Here is a 27,629-nt window from a genome sequence, read left to right as displayed (position 1 = left end):
TACTTCGGACACTTTGTTATCTGGTCGACTACTTTGCCAAAACTTGGAAATCCAAGATGTAGTGGAGTATCATGAACTTATTAGTTTCTCGTAATTCTTTGAAATTACCTTTTTTTGACCCCTATACAAAAATTCGATGTTTATTTTTGGTTAGGGTGCTTAAATGTGTCCTTAATAGTTCTCATTTAAAATTCATTGTTGGTTAAACTTTAATTCAAGAAAAAAATTTGAGGGAGTATCTTGCGAAATAAATTGTGTGGAACTGTAAAATTGTGTAATATGAATTAAATTGGATACACTTAAGGAAGCATTTTTGAGAAAAAATAATTTCTCATAGAATAAACTTATCTCAATTAATTGTAAAAAACTGGGCATTCACAAAAGTTAAATTGAATATAAAATCCGAACATTGCTCTATGAAAATATTTTCTCGAACTAATTAATGAATCTTTTTTAATTCGCTTGAGCAAAAGTCTCCATCAATTTTTTAAGGGTGCACACGAGAGGATCATGTAAACTTCAGAATTTAGAACCTTATTTTTAGGCATTATCTTGGCTACCTATTTAAGCTCGAAAAGCAAAAAATATCAAAAAATACAACTTGACTCCATTATGACCCTTTCATGGAGGTAGTTTTTATCCGCTAGTATTTTCCCTTTGAATCTCTTTACAATTCGAAATCAAATTCAAAACTCAGTAGAAGAAAGGAAGAATCGACTTACTACGGTTGTAATACGAATAAATACATATATTTAATTATTTTTATTTACATAATAATTGTTTGAAGCTCATATTCCATCAAATTTTTAAATAAAAACATTAAAATGTTGAAAATGTTCATATATTTTAATAGGGTTTTGGAACTTTATTGAGGAATTACTACATACATAGTCGAACTGAACTTGATATTTTGAAATTTAAATTATTTATCGAAATTAAAATTTAACTTGAAATTTATAATTATTTAGTCATATTTTGCATAATTCTAAGTAGATTTTGTAAAAAATCAAGAAAGAAAAAAATTAAAGTGCTTTATTTTTCTTTTTTTATAATAATACATATTATTATATAATTAACATATTCATAATGTTTCACCCTTTCAAAAATATAATCCTCCTCCTCTCAAATAAACGTACATACAGGTGGCCTCTTTTTTCAAAAAATTAAAATTTGAAATTTTGGGCTCAAATATTAGAGATTTTTTCAACCTTCAACGATATATGTTGTCTATATCAGACCTCCTTTCTTTTTGATACTTAACATTGTTCCTAAATCTTAGCGTTAAGGCTGTTCTGAAAATATTTTTTTTTCGAAAAAATTCGAAAAAAATTCTTAAAATTCAAAAATCCCTTAATTCCTGAGGATTTTGGAAAAAAGTTTTTACATGAACATGTGTATATTATATGAAGTATATTGATAAGGTAAAAATCAAATTTTATTGCATATTCATCGAGAAAATAAACTAACGAATCCCTCAAAATTGAGAGGGTAATCCTCCTCCTCTCAAATAAACGTAAATACAGGTGCACCCTTAAAGCTTCATTCAAACTGAAAACGATTTCGTTTTGACTATTCCTTGAGTTATTTATTTGTTAATTACTTAAGACTTTATTTTAACTTTCATTGAATTATTCTTATTCAATTTTCAAATTAAATGAGTACTGAGAAGGAAGATATGCTTTTACCAGATAGCTATATTGAAGTTCCCAAATCAATCGGCAAATACAATGTAATGCATACGATCTCCAAAGGTAAATCCAGTGTTGTTGTCTATGCTGTCGATAAAAAAACGAATGAAAATGTAGCTATCAAAATCTTTGTTAGAAATGAAATTACAAAACAAAACATGATGTCATATTTTGAAAACGAACTTCGTTTAAGCTCACGATTTAATCATCCAAATATTGTTCGTGTATTAGAGATCATTTACGAGGAAGAATACATTATGATTGTCATGGAGTACCTTCCGAATGGTGATTTAACCTCCTTGCTTCATAGAAGCACAAAACTTTCAATTGAAGAAATGATGAAAATTACTTACGAAATTTTACTTGGACTAGACTATCTTCATAAAAGAGGAATTTCGCACAGAAACCTCAGTCCGGATAATGTTTTGTTTGACAAGTTCAATACTCCTAAGTTAATAGACTTTGGCCTGTCAAAGGAAAACAGTTCTATTGTTCATACCATGTGTGGAACACCACGTTACATAGCCCCAGAGGTAATATTATCGCGGAACTACGATGGAAGAAAGGCAGATATTTGGTCATTTGGTGTCTTATTACATCTCCTTGTTTGTGGCACTCTTCCATGGAGTAATTCGAGCGAAGCCCAATATGTTAAAGCTATCCAAGATAGCAAATTGCAAATTAATATTGAACCAAAAGGAATAATGGGATCTCTCATTACAAAATCACTTGTTATAGATCCTTTGTTGCGTGCATCTTCTGAAGAGCTACTATCATGCCTTGATATGAAAAATCACAAGAAAATAATTATGGCAAGGTTTGTTTCAGAGAGAAGGACTTCATCCGGCTCTATTCTTCCTAAACTCAATTTGTCCAATGGAATTCCTTGCTTCTCAAGATCGAGGCTCATCCATGATAAAGTTATCGGAAAATTACCTCAAAACATCAAGCAACCGAAGAATTTGCGTGATGTATGAGTTTGTTTTTAAATATTTCTTGTTATTTTTATTATTGATCAGATTTTTGAATGCAGAAAACATTTACAATCCCCGACCAAATAAAGGCTATCGGCAATGGGAAACGGAAAATTTCATCAACATCCAAGATGTATTTCCATTTTTTGTGAAATGATATTACCATAAGCAAATAACAACTATTAAGACAAATCTAGATTATTATATTGTTTAGAACACAAGATTGCTAAAATTGAAACAACAAATGATTGAACTATGTCTTTTAAAAGAATTAACGAAAAGAAATGTATGCAATCATAAAAATATATTCATTTTATTAAATACTAATGAACATTTTGCAAAAAAATATATGCTAAATATGTATATAAGTACCACATCCAAATTTGTTTCAATTACATTGAAATGAAAGAATAAAAAAAATAGTTAATATTTCATAAAAAAGATAAATAATAAACAGTTTATAAGTACTACATGTTTTCTATAGTTGTTTTAGTGCGTTCTACTACTGTGCAAAGTGTTCTATCATTTGGATAATTCTTATTAATCCATTCTAGAGTTTCTTTGATTTCCTTCTTATTAAAGTTACTTCTAAAGTTATGGCTGAGCTTTTGTTTATCAAGTGTTGCCATATTATCAATAAACAAAAGAATTGCGTTTGCAAGATTATAATTCATGGAATCCATTGGAATTGCAACTGTTGGATAGAAGATTATCCTTTGTGTTGCGTTCTGTTCCAATAATGTAATGTTATCTGTCACAGATAACATCTTTGCCAAAGAAAAATTAAGAGATAAAAGTTGGGCCATTATTTCTCTCATATTCTTCACTTGTGTACTCTCATTTGTGTCAAACTCGATCTCACTGAATTTCTGGGGTATTGAAATGAGTTGGTCGTAATAATTTAATGCGGATAGCATTGAAACTAAGACAAGTGCAGCAATTGCACGGAATATGTATGGAAGAACTGGTTGATCGTAACAATTGCTTGCTATATCCAACAAATTCTCCATAAAAACATTATAATAATCTCCCAAATTTAAATTTGGAAGTTTGAAATAAGATTCAAGGAAAAAGAAACAATATTCATAATTGTTTGCTGAAATATCATGCGGTATCTCTTCTAGTATCTTCAAAGGAAGGTCCCCTGCTCTATCCCTGATCTCGTCGTAATTTAATTCAAGTAATAATTCCATGACAAAAAGTGACGAACTTGCCACATCATTCATCGACCAACTTTCGCCTTCTGGAGTAAAAGTGAACAAAGAATACATATAATCCCAGAGCTGGATGGCGAAATCACGTGGTATTTGGTATTTATGTATCAAGAAACCTATGATTTCGATCAGAGAAGCTTTAAATGTGTCGGAAGATTCATCAAAAGTGGATTGAAGTACTTCTAGGAACTTCAAACTGTATTCAATCTTCACATTAAACAGCTCGTATGACAAAGAAATTACTAAATCCTCGTAGGAACCCTTTAAGGCGTTGATCATATTAATATCGTCATGATACTTAAGAAAATTATTGATTATTAGATCGGAAACTTGTCCGAATATGTCTGATGTCTTGTTTAAAAACGCTGCTATCCTTCTACTAAAGATTTTTGCAAAAGATTTCATCAAACTTAAGCTTGAAAGTAGGAAATCTGGGTCTTCCTGTTGTATTCCACCTACTATGAGTTGTTTTATGATGGAAACAAGGCCGTCTGAGTCTGGTTCCAAAAAATATGTTGAGCCAATATTTTTAATTGCGAATTTCAAGAGCTTTGTAGTGATGGATCGTACTCTTATGATATCGGAGTTCATGAATTGAAGCAAAATGTTCTGTCCTGATGAGTTTGGAGCCATAAGATTTTCGAAGATTTCTCGGATTTCGGGTTTTCTCGTCGTAAATGCGGCCATTATGCCCAACAACCCTTTGCAAATGATTCTCCAGTCATCAGACTCTAAGCATTCGTTGAAATAATCAACTTGCTCGTATACTAAATCTGGAATTAAATTTGAAAAATTGTTTAATATCTCAAAAGCTTCGGTTGATATTGAAATGTCTTCATTTGACATGAATTCAATATTTTGATCGTTATCGCTAAGTCCGTCGAGGTTGTTTATAACAGGAGTGATGAAATCTGAGCCAAATTTCGAAATTAAAGTCTCTTTGATTCGAACAACGACAAGAGATGGTAAAACGAGTTCGTATTTAGCTGTCTTCCTGTAAAATCTCATTACTTGTTGAACAGAAATTGGATTTGCCGAATTAATGTGAATTTGTGAAATTTCGAGTAATTGTTGTTGTAAACTTTCGGTTTCTGCAATTGTATTGTAGTTCACTTTGAAAAATGATGAAAATGAATAGAACATGGCTTTAATTAAGTCTGAATCTGAATCTGGAATAATTTGACTGAAATATTGTATTGAAAGCCCAATAAAGTTTGCTGTACGCCATATCTGCCTGTTTTTAACACGGCTACATATCGATTGTATCAGTTCGAAGATGGATAAAAAAAATTGTGGAGAATTTGTGAAATTTTGGAGAATTTTAAGGACTGATTCGGAAAGGAATGCTCCTCTATCTTTCATAAGTAATAGTGATTTTAATCTAGGTTCTCTAAAAACATTGGAAATCGTTCTGATTATTGTTGTTTTTGCAGAATCTGAAGTTGAATCACTAAAAAGTAATTCATAAATTGTATTGTAATAGTCTACTGATAAATTGAAAGTAATATCGAATGAAATTAGTTTGGCTATGATGATTGAAAGATAACTAGAGATGTTTTGATCATCACAGAGTTCTGGTGTTAATATAGAGTTGTAAAGCATTTGATTTACTATAGTAGTCTGTTGATATGTCTGATTAAATTCAGTCCAAAATTCAAAAATTTTGTTAAATGTACTGAATTGGGAGCCACAAAGCATTGATTTGATCTGAGTTAGACAAAATTGCTTATATTTTTGTTCGTCATTGCTTTGGTATAAAGAAATACAATCATAAAGAAAAATAAATGGATTTTCATGACGCAATTGGTTGAGGGCATTGAGCGCATCTTGATTTGGATTCGTGGAATCATATGCACTGTTAATTATCCCGACGAACTCTTCGAGAGTCGCCATCAACCAATTGACTAATAAATTATTGATATCGTTTACTGCAGGTTTAAAAATGAACTAGTAAAAATAATAAAAAATTTAAAAGTGCATGCCATAATTCAAAGAGTAGGTGACAAAAGTGCATACTCTTAAACAACCGTCGGATTTCCGGGTGAAATCGTGACACACTTTCGTCTTTCGTAGGCGGTGGTGGTTGTTACAAAAGGTAACTTCGAATGTAGCGTGAAATCTGCAAAAAAAATTCTGAAATTTGAATGGATAACACAAAAATTGAATAGTTTACGTCAATAAAAAAGAGAAAAATGAAGCCAATGTGTCTCGAACCTAGGACTTAGAGCAGCAATCCCACTGTTTATAACATTACACTACATGCATCTCTCACCTCAGTGAATGAGATCAACTATATGATAACTTTTTCCCCATTATATTCTTGTGGAAAAGTGACAAATAGCAACTTTGACCCTCTCTCATAATTCAAACAAATCGAAATAGAAATCTTTTTGCATTGCTTTATTATTGAAATATAGCCATAAATGTAAGATCCTAATGATAATAAAATTTTCTTCAATAGCCACAAAGATTGATTCCTAAAATTTAAAATTTGATGATAAAAAATATAAAAAATAGTTCATATTATTGTATAAATATGATTCAAAATCATGAACTTATATCAAAATTTATGCTCTTAATCAACAATGCTTTCAAGATTTGGTATTTTTATTTTTTAAACGGCTAAGGTACAAAAAATGGAGTTTTCATATGATGCTTCACGCTTTCATACCAAAAGTAACTATACAAATAGGCAGTTCTTTAATATATACCAGGACAGACTTAAACAACTTCGTCCTTTGATTGAATCTCAAGTTGAAGGTGTCCTTTGCAAGCAATTAAACCAAATGGAACCAGACAAACCATGCACAATCATTGGTGTTTTGTACAAGAATCTTTCTTCAAGACAAAATATTCTCGATGAATACAAAGATATCGGTTATGAATCACAAGCTCCTGAAGAATTAACTCAATCTGATAAAGATACATTATTCCTAGAAGATGAATCAGGTCGTGTTCAATTGGTTGGCCTCCAAAACAATGAATTTGTAACTGGAATTGTTATTGGCGTTCAAGGTGTTCCAAGTGCCAGTACATTCGAAGTTACTAAAGTAATATATCCTCAATACAATCCTCCAAAGAAGGTTGATGTTAAAGAAAGCCATACAATTTACTTCATTTCAGATCTTGCTATCAACCATGATAAACTTACAAAGCATCATATGGCACTTGCAAAGACTCTAAATGGTGCTGATCTTGTTGTTTACCTCGGAAACAACTTCCTCCAAGTTGAACAGCCAGATCCAGAAGAAATGATATCCTTTAATGAGAGGCTGAAAGCTATGAAGCCATTACCAATTAACAAGCTTGAGTCTTTCTTTACAGTTACCAAGTCAAAGAAGATCGTTGTTATACCAGGCCAAAATGATCCTTGTACAAACTCTCTTCCACAGCAGCCATATCATCCTGTTCTTCTCTCAAGTAAGAAATTCGTTCTCGCATCGAATCCATCCAAATTCACGGCTGATGGCTTGTTATTCTTATGTGATGCCGGTGAATCACCACGTGACATCATGAAAACAACAAGATATACATTCTCCGACGCTCAGTTTTCCATCTTACAGTGGCATCATATTGCTCCAACAGCTCCTGACCAACTTCCGGCTGTTCCTGTAATTGAAAAAGATGTTCTTGTTATGGAAGACACACCAAATGTCTTGGTTTGTGGTCTAGCTCCAGAATTTGAACAGAATGATTATAATGATGTTAAATTAATCTCTGTTCCAAGTTTCAAAGATACACAAACGATTGTTGCTTATGATACAAAGACTAATGAGGCAAAACCGATACAAATCACTGTATAAATAGATAATAAACAATTATGTCTTATATTTAAATAAATAATTGATATTTAATTTTTATTTTCGAATAAAAAGATGCTCATTACTATTGAATATTATTGATTTATGTATACAGTTTATTAGCGGACAGTATTTGCAAAGATTGATGAAAATCTTTATTTGGTATTGTAAAAATAACAAATTTTTATAAAATTTTAGCATTGTAGATGTGTAGAATGCTCTAAAATGCACTGACGCAATGAAGCCTCGATTTCGCCAATTTGGGAGTCAAATTTATCAATAAATTCAAGAACGTTAGCCTTTTGCTTTTCAATTTCTTCTAATTCGCACTTCTTTACATATCCGATTGAAGAAACTTCTGTTTTGGCAATTTCCTTTTCAATTTCTTCTGCTTTTATGAAGAATTCTTTAATTTCTTCTCTAATTTTTGCATTATTATTTGCAGAAGACTCTGCTATGAGTTGGAGAGCTTTTGCAAAGTGTTGATTCATATCATGAACAAGGCCACTCTTATCAATGTCTTCACTCATTTTTTTTATTGCAAAAATGGATAAAAGTGACAAATTAAAAAGGTGACAAGATTTAAGTGAGAAAAAAATGAAGGAAGCACAAAGAACGACTTGCCTTGAAATTGTAGATATTATCATCAAGCATCCTATTTCAGGTCCATTCAGGCTACCTGTTAACAAAGAATTGCTTCCGCAATACTACGAAATCGTTGATGATCCACAAGATTTGCAAACAATTAGGCAAAATCTCGAAAACAAGGAAATTAGATCGATCAGAGAATTTAAACGTAATATGGGACTAATTTGGTCAAATGCAATTCTTTTTAATGGAAAAGATAGCGAATATTCCAATTTAGCTAGAGAATTACAAAAGACTTTCGAGAAACTGATGCTAGATAAATTACCAACATCCACAACTACGTGGATGGAAAGAGTAAATTTGTATCAAAATCGATTAAATCATTTGATTGGAAATCCACCATCAAATATATCAGATTCTGTCCCCATTGAAGCACTTGAACCGAAATCACTTATTCCGCTCTCCGCTGCTGAATACAAATCCTTATTTTCATATGCAACAGAGTTACCTAATGAAGAAGATAGAGCTAAGCTGTTCAAGATGCTTAAAAAGCCTAAATCTGTCATAGATCTTACAGAACTTTCTTTGAAAACACTCCATGATGCTATGGAATTTGTAAAAGATCTCAAAAATCAAAGGAAACGCTCTGCTATATCAGCAGCTGCAGAACAATAAATTACTCTTTGTTTGGTGTAAATATATTAAAAAAAATTATTTTATATAAAAATGAATTTAAAAAGATATGATTTTTATGAACTGATTTTTTTGCATGTAAAAAATAATATAGAAAATTACGAAATGAAAACAGAGTTACAAATTTGATCGAAAAAATATCAAAGTAAATAATACGTTTTAGTACAATATAATAAATATTCATGATTAAAACAAAATATTGGTTAAAATCTCATAGTGCTTGTAGATTTCGGCACAACAATTTTTGGATTACCCATTGAATTATTGCTAGGAAGGCTTCTCTTACGCTGATCAGCAGTTTCAGATATTGGCGTAACTTTCGCAAACTTTAATTGGATATCTGCTAAAACTCTTGCAAGATTAACCGTTTTATCGGATTTTGCAGCTGTTCTAGCGATCAAAGCCCATCCCTTATGTATTTTCTGTGCTGTATCATCTTCTTGTTGTGATCCTTTCTTTGCTTGTTGAGTTAATTCGTCAAATACAAAAGGATCTAAGTCGTGCATCTGTTTGATAGCCGTTAACGATGCATTCTTTGTTGCAGGCTTCCAATGCTCTTTCATAATGCGCTGGTAAGCTGGATATACGATAGGAAATACATCATGGGTATTATCCATAATCATTTGTAAGATTTTTACGTTAGCCCATACTTGGAATGATGTTTCGACAACTTTAGCGTGCTGAGAAGTGGTTGCGCAACGAGCATATGTTTTGAACAAAGGTTTGCACATTATTGAGAAATCTTCTAACGATAATTTTTCAGCCAATGAGTTTAACAAATAAAAGTATGAAATTTGCTTTGAAGGACGAGACTCAGGCCAATGATGTAATGCGATTTCTAAAGTAGACTTTGTAATAGAAGGATTAATCGTTGCCATGGTATCGACTATCTCAAGGAATGCTGGATATATTGTAGCATTATGTTGGCATGAAATTAATGGCAATATCGAGTTTGACCAGATTTTTTCCATTAATGGTGATATTTTCTTAGACAATTTAAGCTGTTCTGAGAAGAATTTAAGAATTGGAAGGACTACGAATGGAAGACCTCCTTCATGATATTCAACTAATTTATAAGCGAAGTCTGTCATAACTGAATCAAGTTGATCGGGGAAGTTTGTAACATATGATGTAAAGAATCCAAGAATAAAATCTCTTTCATTTGGATCTGCACTTCTCAAAAGATTTGATAACGTTTTTCGTAAAGTATGATATCTTGTATCATTTGGAACTAATTTTTGATAATTTTTAATAATGTTATATACAATCGATAAATGCGGCCAGTTGATTTCGTAAATAAGTGGTTCATCATCATAACAAAGGTATTTCTTTTCAACTGGAGGGATTGATCTATTCAGATTTGCATAAAACATATTAAATAAAGCATCTATTGATTCTCCTGTTAAAACAACAATCGATGATTCTGTAATTACATCACAGATCTCTTTTAGCGTTGCTGTTTTAGCTGGTTTAGCTTGTACATCTGATTCTGTATCTGTAAAATCACACAAAACGGAGCATTGCTCGCATTTTTTGGCAAAGTTATCGAGATCTTTTTGAGAAAAAGGAGAACCAAAAGGCGGGGTTTTAGTAAATGGAACATTTGTATGGAACTGACGTTTGACAACGGGTGCAGTAGTAAGGAAATTTGGCACGCCATCATCAGCGATTGGTTCTTCTGTATTAGAATCAGATCCGGTGAAATCTGTGATTGGTTTTAATGCCTGTTGTTGGACTGTATGATATGATAATTTGGAAAGTGTTATTGCATTGTTACTCCTTTTCCTACATGTCAAAAAAGAAGGTCGAGGAATGGAATAACGGGAAAGCATCATATTTTTGATTTGAATTGAAAATAATCGTAAAGATTATTAATTTTTCTTTTAGCATTAGAGATCTTTTACCAAAGTAAAACTTCCTTTTTGAATAAATATATTGACTATTCTATTCAAATTTTATATACACTTTATCAAAAGTTGAAATTATGAAGAAATTTTGAGAACCATATTTTTGGGTTACATAGGTTATGATTCGTTTCTTTATGTGGTGTAGAATAATAGAAATCCAACGGTGTAGGGGAAAAATTCTATTTTTTATTGTCACACAAAAATTCGAATAAAAGAAACAATCAAATCTTATATGGTATACTAAATACCTTACAGTAGGTCAAAATATTCCAAAATAATTGGTGAATAATGTGCAATTACGCTAATAAAAATTTATTTTATTATACAAACAAAAACTCAAATCGCTTAATTGTTCTTATTGCCTTTCTTGGCCTTTCTGCGATTGCGTTTCTTGATCTTTTTCAGGTATTGAGGATATTCATTATATCTTTGCCAAAAGAGCTCAATTTGAGGAGTATTAATGCCATCGGTTGGCTTTGTAATAACATCTGGAGGTGAGTCTTGAATATATAGGAAAGAACCGTCTGAATCAAATGAAGAAGCTACATCAGTGAATGAAAAACAATTTCGGCTGTAGTCTATTGATTCCCAGGATGGTTCTTGAAAATTTGGAGTAAAAGATTCCATGTACGCTCCAAATGTCGAAGTAGGTAATGCTGAAATCAGCGTAACATCAGGATGCTCTACAGGAGATGGTGCAATATCACTCTCTTTATATAGCTCGTAATCGGTGTAGAATCTGAGGCCAGGCTCTGTCATCAACAACCAAAAAAAAGGTAAGTTAAAAGTTCATCGTTTTCGATCTCTCAAAATTTAAATTCAATTTATATTGATGTGGCTTATTTTACTCAGAATTTAAATGTCGAATAATATTGACTCTGAATAAATAGGTTAATATTAATGGATAATATATTGACATAAAAGTGACAAAACTGGCAATATTCACAATCAAACTCGGTTAAAATTCAAAATGTCTAGATCGTTATACATATAAGTAAATTGAGTTGTGATAGTACATGTAATATAATTATTCTCATCTAAACTCTCATTTTTTTTTCAATGATAATTTTGTGGCCAAAATGTTATTTGGGCACTTTTTTTCTAGATTTATTGTTCTTATGATGCATTTTATCTATCTGATATTAGATTCCAGATATATGTAATGTGTACTTCAATCAATTTATGTTAGATCAAAATGCATTTGATACCATAACAATTGGAACTTAAAAAGAGTGCAGATTAAGTTTGTCTGTTGATCAGTAACGATAGTAATTGACTTTCCATCTAATAAAACACTGCGGAATGTCATCGGAGAACAAACTAATAATAGTTTCCATCTATAAGAAAATTGCCATCTTTTCACGATATTTTAAGGGTGCACCCGCATGTACGTTTATTTGAGAGGAGGAGGATTACCCTCTCAATTTTGAAAGCTTCGTTAACTTAATATCTCGATGAATATTGGATTAAAATAGGGTTGTACAAACTGGCACAATTTTGCGGGCCGCCTGCCAGGAGCTGGCACACGGCCAAAATCAAAAAAGTGGCCAAAAATCGGGCCTCGTGGCGTGGAAAGGATGTCGCCCTTCGGGCTCCACCCTTAAACTGAGTTGTGGTTAATTTGGAATATTTCATGATTGTTTTGATGTCTTCGTGATCGAATGTATCAAAAAGATTTTCATTTCGAATATATTCATCGATGTGAGCACCAATGTATTCGAAATTCAGAGTAATACCTTGACTCATTTTTAAAATTTCATAACTTTACAAAAAATCTGAAAACTATCAGAAATCAAAAATTTGTTAACAAATAATGTAGATATTGCCGAACCGTCATGAATTATTATAAATTTCAAAATGAATCTTCATCATCATGATATTTTGCATCGAAAGAATATTCTTTTAGAAGAAAAATCAGAAGCTACAGTCAGATATCCTTTCTTCAATATACTTTTGTTAAAAAAAAATAATTTCAAAACTCATTGAGTGGGTCCAAGTTTTGTATTTTAAACGGCCGTTTTTTAAGGTTCTCCATTATGAATGATCCCCCCGAACCAATTGGAGATGGAGAATATAATTTCTCCATATGGCAATGCTTTTACTAGGGTTGGTTGTGATTGATTTGTAAATCACATATATCACATTCTCTCAATATGCAACTTCAACAAGTTAAATTCACGTGTGTTATTTTAATATAAGAGTATATTCGATATTTACAATTATTTTGGTCAAATATTCAAAATTTACAGATTAATATATTATATTCCCCTCAAACAAAATCAAATTCTAAATATATTACATCATCGAAATTCTACAAAATATGCTCGGTCCATGTAGAGAGCAGTTTCTCCAAGATCTTCTTTGATTTGGAAGACCTTGGAAAAATTGCTCTCTAAGTCATTGTAGTTTCGTATATTATGTAATCGAGAGTTAAATGTATTAATCAAAGATTTCTATTTCCAAATTCTTGAAAGAATTTGGAAATACAAATCTTTATAGATTTACAGATGTTGCTTTGGAACAAGCTTGTTTCAAAGTTTCGTAGTTATAGTATATCAAAGAGCAGCTTCTCCAAAATCTCGTAAAAAAATTGAGGATCTTGAAGAAACTGCTTTTTAAAGTACTGTAGTATCGACTGTTATACAACTGAATATCATATCTTCGTAATAGCTGTCGTTTAAAGAGTAGTTCCTGTAAGATCTCCAAAAATTAGGAAGATCTTGGAAGAACTATTCTTTAAAGAGGAATATTTGTAGGATCAGTATAAGCTGTGACCGGATAAGCTATCATTTTTGAATTGAAGACTATTCTTTAAAATACTAGATAATAGAAAATATATGAGTGAATTTAAAGACACAAATCATAGAAATTCTAAACATCATGGTATTTCAGAAATTTAGATACAAATTTTTGCATCGAGTAAAAAAGTGCTTCGAATTTGCTCAATAAGCTCACAAATGTAAAGCTTTTGTATAAGCTTTACATTTGTAAGCTCATTGTGTAAACTTGTAGTTCGAAATTTGCATCGAGTAAAAAAGTGCTTCGAATTTGCTCAATAAGCTCACAAATGTAAAGCTTTTGTATAAGCTTTACATTTGTAAGCTCATTGTGTAAACTTATGTTGGATAAGGTTTTGTCTTTGCATTGAATTTGATAATGCTTAAACTCGAAATCAATTTAATGCAAAAGTTGACTTTCAAGTTTAAGCAAATTTTTGGTATAATGTAAAAGATAAGCAACCAAATAAGAGATTATTAATCACTATTCTCATATCAGAATTGCCTATCTTGAAATAATTGGAAAAATAGGGTTTTTGGCCAGGTGAAGTGTACGTTTAAAATACAAAACTTGGACCCACTCAAACTCATTGAATATAATTAAGGTGGCTGTATCTGGTTCTAAAAAAATATATTATTGAATTTGATCGTGCTTTATTTTGAAATGATAAAATCCAGATTTTTATACGAAATTAAAGATAAAAGATCGAAATTAAAATGGGTGTTTCCTTTAGAAGTATCAGTCGAAAGGTTATTCTCCTTTTTAAAGAATCAGCTTATCTAACGACTGGCGTGAAGCATAGGCACCCTTAAAACTGAAAATTCAACTATGTTCAAATCATATGCGAAGAGCTAATAAAAATAAGTATTTATAGAAAATTTAAAAATATTTTATATATATAATTTTAAAACATGAATCTACATTTTTCTCTTCCAAGAAGAGCGTTAACATACACTAAGTTATCAAGCATTTCTTTATCTAGAGTTGCCTGTTTTCCAATTGTTTCAAACAGAGTGATATCAGTCACAGAATACTGAGAAGAAAGAGATTTTCTGTTCAAAACACAGAATCCAAATTTGCTGGAAATGTATTTTCTACTCAAAAGTTGCATTTGTTGCATAACCATGAAATCTGTTGTTGAAAAGTAAGGACTGAAAGCGCCAATGAACCCTCCAGTTGTCAAATAAAACAAAACTTTGTTAATAACACACAAACTAATAACTGGAGTGTCAATTGTAATGTTGGCAAGTTTTGTCATATCACTTTTTTGACATAACCCTAGAGCTCTTGATTCATTCACTCTTAATACGTATATCTCTCCTGTCATGCATCCAAATGCCATGGTGATATCATCCAAAGTGCAAAGTGAAGTGACATTTTTAACACCATCACTTTTTGAAATAATTTCAAATCTTTCTGCGACATCATTATAAACGAAAACAAAAACAGAACCATCGTCAAATGATACCCAGATCAATTCACCACTCCATGTCATGGTTGACGGTTTTGACGATAGCTGGCAAAAACCTCTTGACATTGTAATTTTTCCTTCTTTAATTTTGTAGTTTGTCAAACGGTTTTTATCGGCAACAACAAAAGAATCTCCTTTCTGATTCATTGAACAACAAATTACTTCTTCACTGAACATTATAAATGATATCACTTTTATCACATCACCTTTGATATTCAAATATTTGATTTGGTTGTTGAAAACAATTAAAATTGCGTCTGATTCACAAATAACTGATTTCGCTTCACTTCCTTCTTCAATTGAAATCGGTTCGGATGAAAGTGACGGTTTATCTGACGATAGAACTGTAACTTTTAACTGATTTTGTAATTTGTGAAGTAAAACCGTTTTTTCTTTTGAAGAAAAACCGTCACAGACATCTTTTGTGTTTTCAATCAGTTTAAATTGTTTTGTTATGTCTGTATCATACGGAATCACTGTCATGTCGCCGTTCTCTATCACTGCAATCGCAAGTTTCTCGTCTTCTGCCATGACTAATGATATAGTGTCAAAACCGCTCAAACCGATATCATATAAATTGTCATCAACAAGTAACAGCGATGTTTCATCATCAAATGTAACAAGATTGTATCTATCGTCGCCAATGAAAGGTGTCAGATGGGCAGCGGTTTTTCCTGCGTATAAAAGTGACACGCCGTTAGTGAAACCTGTTGGCAAAACCGGCAATTTGTAAATTGCTCCATTTTGGGATGCACAGAACAATTCAGTGAACGCATGGCCAAAGGAAAGTGAGGTGATGATTGATGGGAACTTTATGTCCTGACAGACCTTCTCAAATGAGAAATCGTAGAGTGAAATGGCCCCATTCATGACTAATGGGTCATTATCGTAGGAATAGACAGCGAAATAGTGCATAGAGACTGCAACGGCTGTTACTTCACCACTCAAAACCTTATCTTCGCGTTTGAATGACTCGTTTAAGATGGAAATTGTATTTTGTCCTGAAACTACAACAATTCTGAATCCTGTTGCGGCGACTGCCCTTATTGGCTCCTCAAATGTTACGACGTCCTCTCCATTCTCTTGGGAAAGGCCTTTTTCGTGTACTAAATAAATTGATTTTCGGAAATTAATGAAAGCAAGGGCTTCGTGTGCGGTATCAATATCTGCTTCGCCATAGACAACTTCAGTTTTACCACTGCCGGTCACTGCAAGGCATCCGCTGTCGACTTGCAACAATTTTTTGACTCCAATTGTTTTGGCTGGACTTGCCTGAGCTCTGTCTGCGCGGTCGCTTATGACGGTGACTCCGTTCTTACCTAGACCAAGCAATTCCCCGTTGAAAGGAAGAATTTTATTATTCAAAATTGTTCCTTCCAAAGGGATTTGAGGGACAGATGCCCAGTTCGATACTTTCTTACGAGCATTAGATGGCTTTTGGACTGTAAAAACCATCGATGTACCGTCATCTAAGTTTGTTATGACGGATTCATTCGGCAAAAGCCACATTGACTTAATTAAGGGGGCGCCGGGTATAAACGTGGCCTGAGAATTACTCAGAAAGTATAAATTGCCGGATTTGAGTTGAACTGCGCAACAATCGTTTACAACTTTAGTAAAAGCTTGGATTGGCTCTGTAAGAGGAAGTATTGGTGAGTTTCCGTTTGTAATGGCTTTGTTTGTGACGTTAAAATGTGATGATTTGCCTGGAGATTCGGTGTCAATGAAATATTGAACGTCTAAGTCGGCATCTTCAATGGAAATGTCTTGTTTTTTGGCTGTGAACTTGACAAACTTCTGTTCTGTGTCGTTTCTGGCGAGAATTAAGAAGGAATCGTCGGATGATAAAGATGTTACAGATTTTATTTGGAGATTTTCGATCTTTCTTGCGCCGAGAAGTGGGTTTTGTATGTCCTTGATGTCAATAAAGAAGAAATGGTCGGATTCTGATGCAATTAAAATCCAATTTTTATCTTTTGAAACGGAAAAATACTTAAATTTCTCTGTATTCTCATCAACTGATGTAAATAGGTCGATACTTGATATTTGCTTTAGTGATGTTCCAATTTCTGTGATAATTAACTGATTATCTTGAGTTATCGAGACAAAATAGTTGTTACTGTGATTATTCGATCCATGGCTGTTAATAACAGTACCCCACAGAAGTGGTGTTTCAATATATATTGTCTGATGTGCTTTAAAAGAAATATCTGTTCCTTTCTTGTACAAAGTTGCGATTTTTATGCATCTGTGATAATAAAGAAGAACATCGACCTCCCTCTGTCTTACATCTAAGACTGTGCAGTTTTCAATTTCACTCTGTGGTAGAATTGTCGAGTGAATGAAATGCATCAATAGGAGTGTTTGACCCTAACTATCCCCTAATTAATACCAAACCAAGATTTTATAATTCAAAAATAAACAACAGCATAAAACTAATAATAAAACTCAAATTAAGCCAATAAAACATCATATATTTTTACAAAATTATTGAATTTTCAAATGGAATAACTTCATACATAAATAAGAGGACAAAATTTAGTGGTGTTTCCATGTCACTCAAGAACTATTAGCAATGGAGAAGAATCGATGATATGTAAAGCATAGAGATGCAACATAAATTTAAATTATAGCAATAAAAGTAAAAATCAAATGCTAACATATAAAAATATGTAAATGATATTGATAGATAGAAGTTTTTATCATGAGAAACACATCCAATTCCAAGTTTGTGTCTTGATAAAATTGGAACAATAATAAAAATAAAACAAAAGATAAAATATATAAATATAAAGATTATAAAAACGAAAATAATAATTTGATTTTGAATTCTTTCAAATAAAATAAAAAAATTATTCAAAACCAAATGAAAATAATCATAAAAGAAGTAAAAGATAAAAGACAGTAGCAATAAAATTTGGTTCAGATCATCCTAAATTGTAATGAGAAAATGTATCAACAATTTGTTGGGAAACTTGGCCTCCGTAAGGTCTATTTATGTGGGAAATGTAGTTTGGAAGGAATCTCTCCATGAAATTGTAAACTTTTATACTTGATTTCAACAAATTTTTGTAAGGTTTTGATTTGTAGTATTTGTTCTTGATTTCGTCGAACATTGTGACCAGATGGATCCTTGAGGCTCTATGGTTATCGTCATTTGCGAACTCAATCAACGCCGGAATTAATAATTCGAAAACAATTGGATTTAGAAACTTGTCTTCTAGAGAAACAAGCACCAGCTTGGTTATTCTCGATAATACAAATGATGAATCAGGGAATTGTGCACAAAGTCTGATAATTATTTCAAATAATCTTCCAAAATCGTTCTTAAACTTGATAATTCCTCGTGATTCCGCATTGATAATGATATCTAATGATGTGACTGTCAATTCTGTTAGTCTATCTGTTCCTTCTACTAAATAATTCCAAGAAAAATTCAAAATTGTTTTGAAACTATCACAGAAGGTGTCTGAAATCAGCTCGTTGCATAAAAGCATCAGTTCATTGACAAAAAATTGATATTTCGATTGAAGAAGGAAGTCAAAAACCGAAAAATCTGAAATAAATTGTTGTCTGATCACTGTTGAAGTTTTTATCATCGACCGACCAATTTTAAGTAACGAGCAGATTAAATAGGCCACATCTTCCTCATTTCTTGTTTCAGCAAAATTTGAAAGATCTCTTGAGACTTTGAACGAAAAAGAGGTCATGCTATTGGAACTCTTCATCTTATTGAGGGATGCAGCTGATGGAAATGAACAGTTTGTGTGAATTGGAACATTTAATTGGACTTTTAATTCATCTGACGAATTTGCACTGACAAAATCACACATTGATGATTGTGTTAATGAATAACTAGTAACTTGGAGCATTTCGTAGTGCGTAAATGAGTATTGGTTATCTTCAAAGGTATAATCTGTGTTTGAGTCAGAATAGTCTTTGTTTTCGTCATTGTCAACATCTTTTTGAGCTTGTTCGATGATGGAAATGAAGAGATTCGGGATATTAATGTTGGATATGTGATCAACAATCAATTTGTGCTCTTTATTGCCGTTAAAGATGTATTCAAATAGTGATCTGATACCGGAGTTGTCGGAAAATCGTAAAAAGTTAAGAAGAAACGGAGGAATGAGCAAAGAGGCGTCGCGATCACATTGAATGATACCCATGAATATTGAACAAACTCTTACTGCTATTTTAGATGAAAAATCCGGTGAATAATTAATGAATTTTGTAATTTTCGAAAAAATGAGGCCTTTTTCGGTCATTGCTTTAATAAGATTGATTTGAGGGTTTGCTGCAAGAAGTACTGCGTTAATTCCGATTGATCCATTGTTCGGATCAAGTATAAGATCAAGAAATTCTGAAATATGGTGAATTAAATAATTTGTAACAATATCTGAATGCTCATTATACGCATCATGAATATTAAAATCTAATACAAATTCTTTTAGACTTTTATCAGGAGGAATTTCCTTCCTCCCGAAGCTAAGCATTTATAGAATTTAGATTGATCAAAAAGTGACAAAAATTGTGTTTGGAGATATAGCAATTTTTTTCAGATCATGATATTAATTCAAATTTAAATTTCTAATTTCTAATTTCTAATTAAAAAAATTATCACTCATGTTATCCAAATTTTTGAAAGAAAAATTGACCATTTTTCCAAAACTATTTGTAAAGTCCGATCAGGTTTCAGAATTCAATATTTTTTAATTTTACATACTTGTACACATTCTATATTTGTTTATCATTTGAAAAAATATAATTTGGAAAAGTTGTTGTTCAAAATTCTCAAAATTTTGAAGACTAGATCTGAAGTTGTGTCATTCGCTCTGAAATCTGTGATCTTGAGCTAAATTTGATTTTGCATCATTCTTCTGCTCTCATCGATTATACCAAAATCAAACAAAAAAATATGAGTAAATAATAAAATAGTTGAGTTCCAAATATCTTTCAATAATTAACTATAAGATGTTTATATGTTAACCTAGCGATCTAGCCAAATGGAAAATTTCAGATTGAAATTTTAACAATTTTTTATGGTAACGTGTGTGATTTTAGGGCAAATACGCCGGAAACCCCTGGGAAATAATTGAGAATAAATTACATGGAATTTGCCGGAAAATACCATGTAAAACTCTCAAAAATTCGGTCCCACACACGTCATTAATATATGAATAGCTTTGTAAAATCTTTTTTGCAGGTCCCTGCTTGATACTTTCATTTATGTAAGAAAACAAATCACGTTGTTGCGAAATTAGTTTTGTTTTTATAGATCTTTTATCTAAATATCTGATTTTTACATTATTTCGTCCAAAAGTTTTCGAAACTCGAAAGTATTGATGGCTCTTTGGTTATTTTGCCCATGTTTCGCTCAAATTGTTAAGTAAAAAAAATTGTTGTGTGAAAACAAATAATTCATAATGACTTAGCAAAATGTACATTAATTGATAGCGAAATTTGGATTTCTGATATTTCTCAGATTTTTTGTAAAGTTACGACATTTTAAAAATGAGTCAAGGTATTACTCTGAATTTCGAATACATTGGTGCTCACATCGATGAATATATTCGAAATGAAAATCTTTTTGATACATTCGATCACGAAGACATCAAAACAATCATGAAATATTCCAAATTAACCACAACTCAGTTTATTTCTCTTCTCAAACAATCATCACCAACCATCAATGCCAACAAATTATACAAATGTACACGAAATGCGAATGTTATTATCCAAAACATCGACGAGGTCTTTTCAGTTCTTAAATCAGTCAAAAAATACATGAAATTCAATATATTTGATGGCATCATTGATTTCTTAGAGGTAAATGGTAATGAAGTGCGTAAATCTGCAGAAGGAATCACAAAACTTCAAGAACAAAATCAATCAATTCAAATTGAACAGAATCAAACACAAGAAAACATCAATCATTCACAATATCTTTTAACTAAAATCTCATCACTTAAGGCAACTAATGATTTTGATAGTGTTTACCAATTCTTTGAAGAACTTTCTTCTCAAGGCAATCGCGAAATTATTTCAAAGGCTTGTGAAGAAGGACTTTGGAAGAAGACAAATAAGTATGGAGAGAATGTACTTCATATTGCAAGTTTCAATGGAAATCTTAATCTTGTCAAATCACTTATTGAATATGGCTGTGATAAAGAAACAAAGGATGATGATGGAAATACTCCACTCATTTCTGCATCATATTATAGTCATCTTGAAGTTGTTAAATATCTTATCTCAGTTGGAGCTGATCAAGAAGCAAAGAATAAATATGGACGGACTCCACTCATTATTGCATCAGATAATGGTCATCTTGAAGTTGTTCAATATCTCATCTCAGTTGGAGCTGATAAAGAAGCAAAGAATAAAAATGGATATACTCCACTCATTTATGCATCAAATTATGGTCGTCTTGAAGTTGTTAAATATCTTATCTCAGTTGGAGCTGATCAAGAAGCAAAGACTAATGATGGATATACTCCACTCATTATTGCATCAAATTATGGTCATCTTGAAGTTGTTAAATATCTTATCTCAGTTGGAGCTGATAAAGAAGCAAAGACTAAAAATGGATGGACTTCACTCATTCATGCATCAAATTATGGTCGTCTTGAAGTTGTTAAATATCTTATCTCAGTTGGAGCTGATAAAGATGCAAATGATAATGATGGAAATACTCCACTCATTATTGCATCATATTATGGTTATCTTGAAGTTGTTAAATATCTTATCTCAGTTGGAGCTGATCAAGAAGCAAAGACTAATGATGGATATACTCCACTCATTTATGCATCAAATTATGGTCATCTTGAAGTTGTTAAATATCTTATCTCAGTTGGAGCTGATAAAGAAGCAAAGGATAAGGATGGATGGACACCACTCATTTCTGCATCATATAATGATCAATTTGAAGTTGTTAAATATCTTATATCAGTTGGAGCTGATAAAGATGCAAAGAATAATGATGGAAAAACTGCACTCTCATATGCAAAGACTAATGATGTAAGAGATTATCTAATATCTATTGGAGCTAAGTAATCTTAACATATAATTTTCAAAACGCGATAATGGTACTTCCATCACATTATCGTCATTTAAAAGCTTTTAATTCTATATCAGATAAATAGATACAAAAAGTAAAATCTCATATGTATATAATTTAATATTAACAATTACATTTTTATTGAGATTATAAGTATTCAATTTTTCAAAAACATATTTTTTGTTATTCTATTTTTTTTTGTATGAATTTGTAATGACCAAAACAATTTGATTTACATTATATATATATATATAAGATCGTTAATAAACATTTAAGTTATCGAAAACAATATTTTATTAAACAAACAATATATTTAATTAAAATTTATAAATCTTTTTTCAGAACATTAATCATTCTCTTAATATGTCGTTGTGTGTCTCCAACAGGAGATAAGCACATGTCGACGCGCCAAACTGGTGTTTCCGTGTATCCGCCAAATTCTGTTTCGTTTGAGAGACTTAATGAGAATAAAAATTCGTTCCCGATCAATCTATTGATGCTTTTCTTTCGATTATCCTTAGTCATAGCATTCCATCCACCGGATGTGACACCCCATGATGGAATCTTGTCTACTGTGCACATAACTTCGACACAATCGCCCGTGCCGTCGTCAAGAGTCATAGTAACAAGCAATGATGCATATGACTCGGATGCTGAGATATGAGAATTGCAGTAACAACATGAATCACCACATAAAACTGTGCCACATACTTTGTGAGAGTGTTTCAGTTCACATGTCACTTCGACGATTATTGCCCTAACAATTTGTGTAATGTACCGATTGAGAAAAGAAATAGGTCTAACTGGGACAATGTCGGATGACAATAAGCCAGGTAAGCAAGATGTGTCGAAAAGTGTGGATTCGGGAGTGAAATCGAGAGCATTTTCTCGTTTAGACAGACCGAATGCGTAAATGTAATGGTTTGTCTTAACTTTAACAATCTCTGTTTGCAGATGTGGAGGAATATTAGTTATTGTGGCCCAAACATGTGAAATTCCGTATTCTTTGGAATTTATCTCTAAACAAGTGCTAGACCAAACACCACTAGTAATAAAATGGGATACTTTTATGACAGACCCGTGTATTGATCGACAGTTAGTTGAGTTTCTGAAAAGAAGACCATCTTGAGCTAAAGTCGTAGATCGTTGAGTTAATTGAGACATTTTACTATCACCTAATGCTGGAACTCTGAATATTAAGGTGTTTGGTCCGAAATAAAGACAAAAACCGCCTGTTTCGGATTGCATGGCGTCTGGTCTGTATAAAATGATGACATCGTTGAATCGGAGGAGGAGTTTTAAGGCTTGTCGTTCTTCGTCAAGTATTAGTTTGTATGGAAATGGAGTAGACCCATCTGTAACTGAAACTCCGTCAGAAACCGCTTCTAAGACTCTTAAAAGCAAAGAGCCTGGTAACGGAGTATCAAGTGATATCTTTGAGAGCGAAAAATTACTAGTTTCTGACATAATGAAGTTGATTTCTTCTTTCGTACGCTTTAAATCGATAATCATAAGCTGGTTTGGAACAATAACGTGATTAGAAAAACGTGCGTTAGCAATATGAACGCGATGACCTGGGGTAAGGAATTTTTCAACAAATGGATAAAAAGCTGAATGAAGAGCTAGTGTAAGTTGGCTGTCATTCTTCTGTTGTACAAGAGATAATGCATATGCTCCAGTTGTATCATAATATCCTATTCTTGCTATTGAAGCATGAACTGTTTGAGTAAGCTGTGCTTCTTCAGCTTTGACGTTCCAACTGCGTTTAATTTGGCCGGCTTTCTTTACAACATCTTGTTCTACTATTGTTGTTGTAATACCTGTTGACCATTGAACAATTAATAATAAAATTTGTTCAGTTAGCCAATTTTGATCGTGAGCAAGTTCATCAACCGATGCCAATGTCTTCTCGATCTTTTCTGAGATAATTTCATTCTCTGTTTCTATGAAGTTTCGTAGATCTAATGAATGTTTTCCATTCGATGAGGAAAACATTTATTTTTGACTAATTCAATGTTTTATATGAGTACACTCAAATTGAAAAATCAAAAATTTCTTCCATGAAGATTTGGTATTTTCTTATCTTGAAGGATTAATTAGATTACATAAAATTTATCTAAATGATGGATATGATAATGATTGATATTATTCATACTTTGGTACAATTTCCGAATTTCAAATTCCTCTCTTAGATATATTAAGGGACAAGGATTCTAGGAATTTAGTGCAAGCCGTTAGTAAGTTCGAAGATTTCATTTATATCTTATTCACATACTATAGCGTTCAAAATTGCACACTTTGCTCACAGATTATCATTTGATTTGGAGCTGAGATTTTGCAACAAATATATCTTTCCACGCATTGAATAATCTAAGTCATAAAGACCTTCTATTGTTGAGGAAAAAGAAAAATGATTTGTCATTTCCTAAAATAATAAAAAAAATCATTTTAACTAAGGATGTCAATTCGGAAAATTGTTTTCGTTTTAGGAGAATATAATTTTGGCAAACCCAAATTTTAGCTAAAAGTGACAGGAGAAAAAAAACGTTTAGTATTAAAAAAAAAGACCGATGAGAGCTTCGTTCGAAATATAGAGGGAACTGAGAATGCGCAACCATTCTCAGGGAATATTGGATGCTATTCCCGTTCCCTCTGTATGGAAAATTGAGGTTTTCAAAGGGAGTTAAAATAATATCAAATTTATACTAATTTACTTCAAAATACAAAAGTATTTGACAGCTAAAATTAGTTACTTTAGCAAGCCTATCAATACCCTTTTACGATTATTGTTACTTTTTCGAAATAAAAGTAAAAACAAATTTATACTAATTTACTTCAAAATACAAAAGTATTTGACAGCTAAAATTAGTTACTTTAGCAAGCCTATCAATACCCTTTTACGATTATTGCTACTTTTTCGAAATAAAATAAATTTATTATCAAAAACCTTTTTTTTTCTTAGTAAAAATAAAAATGTTATTTTATATCAAGTTTTTATTCATAAATTTTTATAATGTTGTATAAATTTGAAGGTGGAAATCTGTAATAATTTTATCTTGAAAAGACTTGGCATTCTCAACAATGAATTGAGGGGTATTGCATCCAAATTCTGTAATTTGCGTGAGAATACTAAGCTTGATTTCCATTGGGATACTTAATTTCGAAAAATACTGGGTCATTCGTTTTTGAACCTTTGCTGCCTTGACAACTTTATCAAGTAGGTCATCTAAACCCAATTGAAGCGTATTTAAGTTTGCTGATGAGTTAACTATTAACGATTTAATTTTATCAGTGAGCATTATACATTTTTCTGTATCCAGTCTGATTGTAGACTTTTTTGGCTTTTTTTCAGATGGCAACGGATTTGGAATTTTGTCTCTGAGCCTTATATCTTGAGAAATTCTGTAATAAAATGAAGGAACGATAAAATCGATTAATTTCATCACAAATCGATCAAATCTCATGAAAATTGTTCCGCCAAAGTAGTAATATTTAATTTTTTTGTTAATCGATTCTGAAATGTTATTTGTGAGAGCTAAATTTTCATCTCTTTCAGCGGCTGTCCATCTTTCTTGGTTTGATATCCATTGATTTTGTATGTATTTTGAAAATTCTGGGAATTTTTCGGCTATTTCCAGAATTTTTTTGAACGTTGGTTCAATCCATTCTTTCTTGCCATTTCTGCCGTATGCAAGATAGTTCATTTTTGTATCTAATATCAATTTGTCTGAACTCTCAAATGCATAATCTTTCAAATTTTTTCTGAACGCCCTCATTACATGAACTGCACACCAATGAAGGATAACTTCTGGAAAAGAGTTGATAATCGCATTTTCGATTTCTTGTGCACAATCTGACATAAAATATTTTGGTTTTACTTTTGCCCAGTTAAAAAATGCCTTGAGACAGAATGCAATATTTTCTGAAGTGTTTGGATAAACGACAAATTGAAAAATTGGGAATGCATGTGTATTTGGAAATTTGGCTGATATCATGTAAAACAACATTTTAAATTCAAGTAATGAATGGGTTGCATCAATAAAATGCTCTTTCACAATTTTGATTATGTCCAGAAATTTGAAAGAAGCATAATAAAAGATTAATTTCTTTGGTTTGTTGTAATTATCGACATCGAAATAAATTAAATCTTTTGGTGACTCTTGTTCTTTGATACCCTTAAATAATTGAGTTGACTTGAATTGATTATCATCGTACTTTTGAATACCTTTGATCTTTTTATTTCCTTTTTCCTGAATTGTTTTCATTTGATCTGAAGATGCATTCAAAAAAGATGGCCTGTTAAGTGGATCATCCAGATCAAGTTTTTTGTCGCATTCAATTTGAGCCATTTTCGGATCACCCCCTGTTTTATAAAATTAATAAGTACCCGACGATAGCATTGTGATAATGTGTGGTATTTCTTTGTCTCATCTTTGATTTGATTGTGATTATGTGTTCCATTATATTCTGTTAGGATATATTCTTCATCATCCTTTAGAAATGAGATACATGCTTCACATTTATCTGCACTGCACCTGAATTTTAATTTTGTTCCCCCTAAATTTGGATTTTTTTTAATTGATATGGACAACCTGCATGGCATTCGTTATCAATGACAGCTTTCATAGCATCTATATAAGATAGCCTTTCTTTAAGTTCGCATGGTGCATCGATATGCATCAAAAAAATGAAATGAAATTTCAATATCAAAAAAAGCACAAAATTTGAAAAAATTCACAAATCTCGGTTTCTGAAAGAAAATGGCCTCTTAAACTTTGTGCATATATTCATCTATAAGACACATTGTATCCATATATTATTTAGCCAACACAACTTATCTGGTATCGAGAAAATTCAAAAAAAGCACAAAATTTGAAAATTGCTCGGTTCTACATTCAAAATAAATTTCATTAATTTTTACGTACATATTAAGGTACTTATCTTCTACATATATAATCTTCATTAGATATAATCATGATAAATAAAATTCATAAAACATTAAAAATCAAAAAATTAGATGAACCTTGGCAATTAAACTTTATTAAATAATAGTTGTTTATAAATTATATTATATTATCATTTAATATTATTTTGATAATGAAGAGTTTATTTTGCAATAATATAAACGAAATTTTTTACCTTATGAACTTTTAATGGAAATATGCAAATTTAAAATAATAAAGAAAGCCGCGAGCTAAGCGAGCGGCTTAGGTCTAAGATTTTGATTCAAATCTTTGCTTATATTCCTTAAATTCTTTATGAAACTCGCAACAGTTCCATAAAAAATTTTAAATTCTAAACTGTCGAAATTACCGATCAGTAAACACACCCTTCACGGGTGTGTCACTTTTTACAGGCGTGTCACTTTTAGCTAAAATTACCCCTACTCTAAATTTGAGAGTATGTACGTTTAGGGCATCAAAAGTGTCAATTCGCTCAGCGAAAGCTGAGCTAGCTTC

General features: G+C 31.7%; 12 protein-coding genes across 12 annotated transcripts, besides 8 other annotated features; 3 read left to right on the top strand and 9 right to left on the bottom strand.

Moving 5' to 3' along the window:
• Positions 1-491: 491 nt before the first annotated feature.
• Positions 492-1,531: a mobile genetic element.
• Positions 1,532-1,654: 123 nt separating this feature from the next.
• On the top strand, positions 1,655-3,031 carry TVAGG3_0268030 (protein serine/threonine kinase protein; the record flags this gene model as incomplete). Its single annotated transcript, XM_001315003.1, has 1 exon — positions 1,655-2,665. The coding sequence occupies one exon, from the start codon at positions 1,655-1,657 to the stop codon at positions 2,663-2,665; it is 1,011 nt and encodes a 336-aa protein (XP_001315038.1).
• Positions 3,032-3,129: 98 nt separating this feature from the next.
• TVAGG3_0268020 (armadillo (ARM) repeat-containing protein family) lies at positions 3,130-5,478 on the bottom strand (the record flags this gene model as incomplete). The annotated part of the gene is made up of 1 exon (XM_001315004.1): positions 3,130-5,478. One exon carries the CDS (start codon positions 5,476-5,478, stop codon positions 3,130-3,132), a length of 2,349 nt encoding a protein of 782 aa, XP_001315039.1.
• Positions 5,479-5,869: 391 nt separating this feature from the next.
• Positions 5,870-5,899: a mobile genetic element.
• A 608-nt stretch (positions 5,900-6,507) lies between these two features.
• Positions 6,508-7,688, top strand: TVAGG3_0268000 (DNA polymerase delta family; the record flags this gene model as incomplete). The annotated part of the gene is made up of 1 exon (XM_001315005.1): positions 6,513-7,679. The coding sequence occupies one exon, from the start codon at positions 6,513-6,515 to the stop codon at positions 7,677-7,679; it is 1,167 nt and encodes a 388-aa protein (XP_001315040.1).
• Positions 7,689-7,870: 182 nt separating this feature from the next.
• TVAGG3_0267990 (uncharacterized protein) lies at positions 7,871-8,206 on the bottom strand (the record flags this gene model as incomplete). Its single annotated transcript, XM_001315006.1, has 1 exon — positions 7,871-8,206. The coding sequence occupies one exon, from the start codon at positions 8,204-8,206 to the stop codon at positions 7,871-7,873; it is 336 nt and encodes a 111-aa protein (XP_001315041.1).
• A 62-nt stretch (positions 8,207-8,268) lies between these two features.
• TVAGG3_0267980 (bromodomain family) lies at positions 8,269-8,989 on the top strand (the record flags this gene model as incomplete). The annotated part of the gene is made up of 1 exon (XM_051228480.1): positions 8,274-8,939. One exon carries the CDS (start codon positions 8,274-8,276, stop codon positions 8,937-8,939), a length of 666 nt encoding a protein of 221 aa, XP_051098210.1.
• Positions 8,990-9,102: 113 nt separating this feature from the next.
• TVAGG3_0267970 (protein phosphatase regulator protein) lies at positions 9,103-10,831 on the bottom strand (the record flags this gene model as incomplete). Its single annotated transcript, XM_001315007.2, has 1 exon — positions 9,161-10,792. The coding sequence occupies one exon, from the start codon at positions 10,790-10,792 to the stop codon at positions 9,161-9,163; it is 1,632 nt and encodes a 543-aa protein (XP_001315042.2).
• A 225-nt stretch (positions 10,832-11,056) lies between these two features.
• Positions 11,057-11,623, bottom strand: TVAGG3_0267960 (uncharacterized protein; the record flags this gene model as incomplete). Its single annotated transcript, XM_001315008.2, has 1 exon — positions 11,210-11,623. The coding sequence occupies one exon, from the start codon at positions 11,621-11,623 to the stop codon at positions 11,210-11,212; it is 414 nt and encodes a 137-aa protein (XP_001315043.1).
• A 1,570-nt stretch (positions 11,624-13,193) lies between these two features.
• Positions 13,194-13,275: a mobile genetic element.
• Positions 13,276-13,527: 252 nt separating this feature from the next.
• Positions 13,528-13,605: a mobile genetic element.
• A 162-nt stretch (positions 13,606-13,767) lies between these two features.
• Positions 13,768-13,981: a mobile genetic element.
• A 252-nt stretch (positions 13,982-14,233) lies between these two features.
• Positions 14,234-17,480, bottom strand: TVAGG3_0267920 (WD40 repeat-like family; the record flags this gene model as incomplete). Its single annotated transcript, XM_001315009.2, has 1 exon — positions 14,547-17,465. The coding sequence occupies one exon, from the start codon at positions 17,463-17,465 to the stop codon at positions 14,547-14,549; it is 2,919 nt and encodes a 972-aa protein (XP_001315044.2).
• A 134-nt stretch (positions 17,481-17,614) lies between these two features.
• On the bottom strand, positions 17,615-19,643 carry TVAGG3_0267910 (uncharacterized protein; the record flags this gene model as incomplete). The annotated part of the gene is made up of 1 exon (XM_001315011.2): positions 18,041-19,609. The coding sequence occupies one exon, from the start codon at positions 19,607-19,609 to the stop codon at positions 18,041-18,043; it is 1,569 nt and encodes a 522-aa protein (XP_001315046.2).
• A 2,805-nt stretch (positions 19,644-22,448) lies between these two features.
• TVAGG3_0267900 (nucleic acid-binding proteins superfamily) lies at positions 22,449-24,165 on the bottom strand (the record flags this gene model as incomplete). Its single annotated transcript, XM_001315012.2, has 1 exon — positions 22,495-24,165. The coding sequence occupies one exon, from the start codon at positions 24,163-24,165 to the stop codon at positions 22,495-22,497; it is 1,671 nt and encodes a 556-aa protein (XP_001315047.1).
• Positions 24,166-24,673: 508 nt separating this feature from the next.
• Positions 24,674-24,703: a terminal%2Cinverted (terminal inverted repeat of MuDR-3_TvMULE3 transposon ID:TVAGG3_0267870).
• Positions 24,674-27,559: a mobile genetic element.
• TVAGG3_0267890 (uncharacterized protein) lies at positions 25,179-25,613 on the bottom strand (the record flags this gene model as incomplete). The annotated part of the gene is made up of 1 exon (XM_001315013.2): positions 25,179-25,613. The coding sequence occupies one exon, from the start codon at positions 25,611-25,613 to the stop codon at positions 25,179-25,181; it is 435 nt and encodes a 144-aa protein (XP_001315048.2).
• TVAGG3_0267880 (MULE transposase domain-containing protein) lies at positions 25,659-26,030 on the bottom strand (the record flags this gene model as incomplete). Its single annotated transcript, XM_001315014.2, has 1 exon — positions 25,659-26,030. A coding segment is annotated over one exon (372 nt), but the record flags the coding sequence as incomplete, so codon positions are not given.
• Positions 27,530-27,559: a terminal%2Cinverted (terminal inverted repeat of MuDR-3_TvMULE3 transposon ID:TVAGG3_0267870).
• Positions 27,560-27,629: the final 70 nt, after the last annotated feature.

Source organism: Trichomonas vaginalis, chromosome V, assembly GCF_026262505.1.
Source record: "Trichomonas vaginalis G3 chromosome V, whole genome shotgun sequence".
NCBI classification, from domain to species: Eukaryota; Parabasalia; order Trichomonadida; family Trichomonadidae; genus Trichomonas; species Trichomonas vaginalis.
This window is presented reverse-complemented; position numbering and strand designations above follow the sequence as displayed.